Consider the following 6,000-nt stretch of genomic DNA (forward strand, 5'->3'; position numbering starts at 1 on the left):
AGTTACTTTCCCATGAGGCGGGAATCACTCCATTTTTGCTTTTTCCCAAAAAGTCCCTTCAGCATTAAAGAAGCATTAAAGAGGCATTAAAAACCTAATTTTTATTAAGGGCATAATAGGAATTATATATAACTTTCCTAGGAAAGTGGATGGCCAACCAAACATAAGCACCTTGGAAATTTGTCACTTTTCCATGGTCAACCAAACATGCCAAAAGTACTTTCCTAGGCATCCTCTTCCTAGGAATTTGTTTCCCAGGAATTATATTCCTAGGAAGGAAAATGCTTCCCGCGAACCAAACGAGCCCTGAATGATATATATATCGATCTGAATGAAAGGCAGCCTGGCAGAAACTTTTGCTCTCTCATACTTACTGAGAAGCCAACAAGCAAACGGAATTTATGGCTTCGGACAGCAGAGGATTCTATTCATCCGGTTCTTTTTTCTATTTTGCAGGCCGATGGTTATGGGATATCTCATAGTCGAAGATAGATCTGCGTATATAGTTTGAAATGTATATGTATAATTGTAAGATAGTTCTGCTATGATGGGGTGCTTTGCTACATATATTCCCTACTCAAATCTTCCTGTATCTCTGGTGGCTTTGCTGTTTTTTTCCCTGTACCGGAGTAGTGGCTGTCATGAAACCAGAGTTCAAGCTGCGCATATATGTTGGGTTTAGGTAGTAGGTGTGCTGGAGCTGTGATAGCTGTTTGATCTGAGTTGTACTCCTTAATTTGTTTCTTAATGCAAGATTTCAGCTCCATTTCTTACCAAAGATAAACAACTTGCACTCTCGATTGTTCGCCATGCCGTGTTGCAGTTATTTCCTTCCACCCTATAGCCTTTGTTTACCTACAAAAGAGTGTGACTGTCGGAAGATTTGAATGGGTCCGGTGGGGTTCATACCTCCAATCAAGTGATGATGACACCAAAGTGGAGCCACATTAAAGAATGGCTTTTGAGGTGGAGCACTTAAAATCTGTGGGCTAAAACATACGGCCATGGCTTACCTATTTTGGTTGATTTTGAAGTCTGATACATATTGATTAAACCGAAGAAAGAGACAGGAAGAGCTCCCATGGGTACATAGCAGGTTAATGTGAAAAAAAAATAGGAGCAGCGAAACAAAAATCTAATCAATCCTTCTTTTGAGGGAATCCTATTACGTAAATATATACATCCAATAGATTTGATGTGATCATGGATAACTTGCGAGAATTCTCCTGGATGCCAGATTTATTCCAAGTTGATTGCATATTTTTTTCTAGTGAGATTGATAAGAAGAATGAGGAAGCAGGTTAAAATGATGTTTCTCTGTAGAAGGAATTGAAGTTTCGAACAATATGAAGAATAATGTAATCAATTCCTTGAGGGAAGCATGGGACCCCGCATTGCACAACAGCACATCACCTATGAGATAGCCTGTCGGCAGGCACACAAACTTACGCTCTCTTTTTTTTTTTTTTTTTTTTTTACATCGGCGCTTTACACCGAACGTAAATGAGTACAGCCAAAAGAAAATCAAAAAGAAGAAGCTGACCAAGCGGTTAGACAAACACTCTCTCTCTCTGGCTGGTTTCTCTCTGCATACTGGTATATAATAACACCTAGTTCTCCATCCCCCAGGCATCACCAAAAGCACAGTGTTGCTCTTTCTCCTCTGCCCCTTTTCTCTCTCTTACCCTCAAACCAAAATGCATAAGAAGCTGCTCTCAAGAAAGGCGGCATGCAACTCCCATGGACAGGACTCCTCCTACTTCCTAGGGTGGCAGGCGTATGAGAAGAACCCTTACGACCGAATCACCAACCCAACTGGAATCATACAGATGGGCCTTGCAGAGAACCAGGTTAATTAGCACCATCAAACACCATGCATCTCTGCTATTTTCACAAGTTGTACTGTAATAACAATAGTCTCAGCTTTTCTCCGTTCATCTTTTGGCAGCTATCATTCGATCTCATCGAGTCTTGGCTCAAGAGCCACCCCGACCCTGCGGGGTTCATCAGAGACGGCGCATCCATATTTCGCGAGCTGGCCCTGTTCCAGGATTATCATGGCCTGCCTGCTTTCAAGAAAGTAAGTCCACCAATTAAGCTGCCCGGTCGTAATCAAGCGAGCGACATTCTTTTCTTTTTTCCACGACACTAATTCACTCTTTCAAGCAATCATTATGATCTTTTACGTTATTAGAGACACGTAAAACTAATTTTTTTTCTGATCAAAGTTTGCAACGTAAATACTGACAGGCACTGGCGAATTACATGGGATACTTGAGAGGGAACAAAGTAAGGTTCGAACCCAGCAACCTTGTCCTCACAGCGGGTGCCACGTCGGCTAACGAGACTCTGATGTTTTGTCTTGCCGAACCCGGCGAAGCATTCCTTCTCCCAACTCCTTATTACCCTGGGTAACCATTGCTTCTGCCGCATTTCTCATTGCTATGCTTGTGCTGTCTATAAATATTGCGAAGTACCAGAACTTGTACTGTTGTCTGACATCAGTTTACATAATTTCCAACAGGTTTGATAGGGATCTCAAATGGCGAACCGGAGTGGAGATTGTTCCGATCCATTGCTCGAGCTCCAATGGCTTCCAAATCACCAAAGCCGCCCTAGAACAAGCGTATCAACAAGCAGAAAAATGCAAGCTGAGAGTAAAAGGAGTCTTGACAACCAACCCTTCGAATCCGTTGGGCACGACGACAACCCGACGTGAACTCGACACCCTTATCAACTTTGTCGTCGCCAAAGACATCCATCTTATCAGTGACGAGATCTACTCGGGGACCACGTTCGACTCCCCAAGGTTCATCAGCGTTGCGGAGGCCATGATCGGTCGAGACGATGTTTCGCACCGCGTTCACATTGTTTACAGCCTTTCCAAGGATCTTGGTCTCCCGGGATTCCGGGTTGGTGCAATCTACTCTGGCAACGACTACGTCGTGGCTGCCGCTACCAAGATGTCAAGCTTCGGCCTGATCTCCTCCCACACTCAGTACCTCCTCTCTGTGTTGCTCTCCGACAAGGACTTCACGAGAAAATACACCGAGGAGAATAAGAAGAGGCTTAAGGAGAGACATAAGCTACTCGCCGAGGGACTCCGGGAGGCCGGCGTGAGTTGCTTAAAGAGCAACGCAGGTTTGTACTGCTGGGTGGACATGAGACACCTGCTCAAGTCCAAGACATTTGAAGGAGAGATGGAACTATGGAAGAAGATAGTGTTTGAAGTGGGACTAAACATCTCGCCCGGCTCTTCATGTCATTGCGTCGAGCCCGGGTGGTTTCGTGTCTGCTTTGCTAACATGTCGGTGGACACCCTCAATGTTGCCATGCAACGCCTCAAGACCTTCATAGATACCGGTCTCAGCAGCCATGACTCCGGCCGGCGGGTGAGATGGCCGGCGCGTGAGAAGGCCAACTGGCTGCTGCGGTTATCATCCTCGGATCGCAAATGTGAACGATAGGGTACTTGGCCAGAATGAATGAGTGACTGTTCTTAGATTTTCGTTTCCTTTTTTTTTTTTAGCTTGTTTTTGTGTAAAATTAGTATCATTCCGTTTTTTTTTTCTTTCCCTTGGAGCATTCAAATCCCTTCTTGAAGTGCCCAAGGTTTCTTGCATGTGCAAGAGAGTCTGTTTTGACTTGAGTTCAGTTGGGTTGTTTAGTTTCCCACGTATTACTTAATCGATGTTACTGATGAAGTCTTTATCCAAAGTCAGACATGGTACCAGCTATTTGATTCTATACAATAACATTAAGTATAAAATAAGCATACTTACTAAGCATCTAGTAAGTGATGAGTAATTAAAATGGAGAAGGACCATCATGATGATGTCATGGCTACCATGTAACATAATCCAAACGTAAGCCCCTCCATCACCATGAACCTGTCTTGACAATTCATGGCGTGGGTGGATCACATTTAGTTGCGATCTCTAATGCACCAACGAAGTCGAGGACAAATTATCTCAGGATTATTATCTGATATCAATATGAGGGAGAGGTATGCCAGCTGATGAGAAGTTGCAGGATGTTTCGGTGTCCATGAATACATTAGAGTCTTAATGAAAGACGAATCCATGAAGCAGAGGTCCATGAATACGTTAGAGTCTTAACTGTGTTGAGTAGTGGGTTTCGGGCGCCGCGGAAACCAGAAAACAGTGGTCGGCCATGGAGGGCTGCTGTTTTTGGTGTATCTTGCCTTCGTTCTTGCAACCGACTGCAAACTTTTTGGTACAGATGTAGGGGGGGGTCCACGTACTCTAAAAGCAATGCAAAGCGGTAGCTATGATTAAAGAACGGGCACTTGCTTACAAAAGCAACGAATAGTTGCTTGACAATGATTTGAGATTTCCAGAATCTTAAATTGTTTCAACTAATATGCGGTGTAAAGATTACGCGGTTCAATTTATACTCTCAGATCACGTGTCTTTTTGTTTGTTTTTTGGTGTGTGTGTGTGTGTTAGAAAACGCGCTTTCTCCTTTCATCCCTATCTGTTAACCCTAGATTGCTGTTGTAACTTTTGAAGTTCTAATAACAGTTTAACACTGGCTTTTGGCTACTTCTAAGTTTGGCATGTTTTTGTTCCACCTACCATAATGTATGACTGTCACAAGCTTGAAACGTACAATTTGGTGTATCGATCCTACATTACACATTATTTTCCTGCTTTCACATCATCAATTTATCGTCTTATGATGGGAAACAACCACAGCAGATGTTGATTGAGACTGTTAGAAACATTATTACTTTTCCCATTAAGATTGGAGGTAAAGTTTTTTTTTTTTTTTCTTCTTAATCGGAAAGAGAGTGGAGAAGGAGCTTCTCCGTATTTATTAATAAAAGAAATTATGTACAAGAGAGAAAGAAGAAAGAGAAAATACAAAGGCAAGATTCAGAATTTGGCTAGGAAGATGATGGATAAGAGTCGCCGATCTATTAATTATATAATGTTCCGTGACTATCTATCCTCTGTAGAGTGGAATACATCGAAGAATTTCTTTTAATGAAAATTCTCGCATTTCTCTCCTTCCATGCCTCCTGGCAAAGAGCAGCGCATAGTCGGAAGCACCTTATAATCATCAATATATAGTGTTTAGTCATGGAATTAACGCGATATGCAGAGAGTTAGCCTGAGGTTGTACTATGAAATGACTAAAATTCATGACTACAAGTTTATGGTGCAGGCTACCTGGTATAGAGCACATGTTATCAATGCTTTATGCATATTAGGTCAAACGGTACAAAGAATGAACTACTGTAGCATTGTTATGATTTGGAGTGTAACTTGCGTATGAATATGTATGTATGTATGATTTGAAAGTCCTATAGAATGATAAATCACTTCATTAGAAGTGATGTATGCCCAAGAGCTAAAGGCTTTGAATGCCTCTATTATGTCTCTATGTTTCTGTTAAATTTAAATTATGTTACAATGCCTTGGCTCCCTTATGAAAAAACAATGTTTACGTATAATCTCACTCTCACCATATTCTTTGAGGACATGTTTTGATGGAGGGATTAACTATTAGTTCTTAAACTTCACAAAGAGTCAAAGGTGGAAAGCAGAGGAGCAATGTGAGAAGCTCGTAGATCACATGATCAAAAATTTTATAAATTTTAGATTCTTTCTTTATGATTGATGATTGGTTGCATCTTAATTTTTATGAGAGTGGATGCATCGAGATCTACCTAAACAGTTAAAACTTGTTTTATCTCACCCTTATCTCCCCCTTTTTAGTAATCATGAACAGATAGATATGTTCTAAGAATAGTTTACTCAAGTTTCCATATATCCCTAAATAAAAAGAGTTGTGCCACCATAATATCAAAGCCTCACACTAAAAAGTTACACAATCAATGTTTACCAACCAATAATTTTCTAAATTTAGGTTGTCAACTAAATTAAGACCCACAAAAAAGTTAAACATTAGCTATGTATTTTTTCCTTCCTTAAGATTTTTGTGTTACTAGCATGTTTTTGTATATATAACACA

The 6,000-nt window shown here is 41.1% G+C and overlaps 1 protein-coding gene across 1 annotated transcript; it reads left to right on the top strand.

Annotated features, from left to right (window-relative positions):
* The first annotated feature begins 1,608 nt into the window (after nt 1–1,608).
* LOC103707525 (1-aminocyclopropane-1-carboxylate synthase 3-like) lies at nt 1,609–3,696 on the top strand. Its single transcript, XM_008792052.5, has 4 exons — nt 1,609–1,850; nt 1,949–2,080; nt 2,251–2,411; nt 2,525–3,696. Exons 1-4 carry the CDS (start codon nt 1,698–1,700, stop codon nt 3,465–3,467), a joined length of 1,389 nt encoding a protein of 462 aa, XP_008790274.4. The 5' UTR covers nt 1,609–1,697; the 3' UTR covers nt 3,468–3,696.
* The last annotated feature ends 2,304 nt before the right edge of the window (nt 3,697–6,000 follow it).

The sequence above is a fragment of the Phoenix dactylifera genome, chromosome 7, assembly GCF_051530095.1.
Source record: "Phoenix dactylifera cultivar Ajwa chromosome 7, Ajwa_hap1_PhDact_Kaust_v1.1, whole genome shotgun sequence".
Taxonomy (NCBI): Eukaryota; Viridiplantae; Streptophyta; class Magnoliopsida; order Arecales; family Arecaceae; genus Phoenix; species Phoenix dactylifera.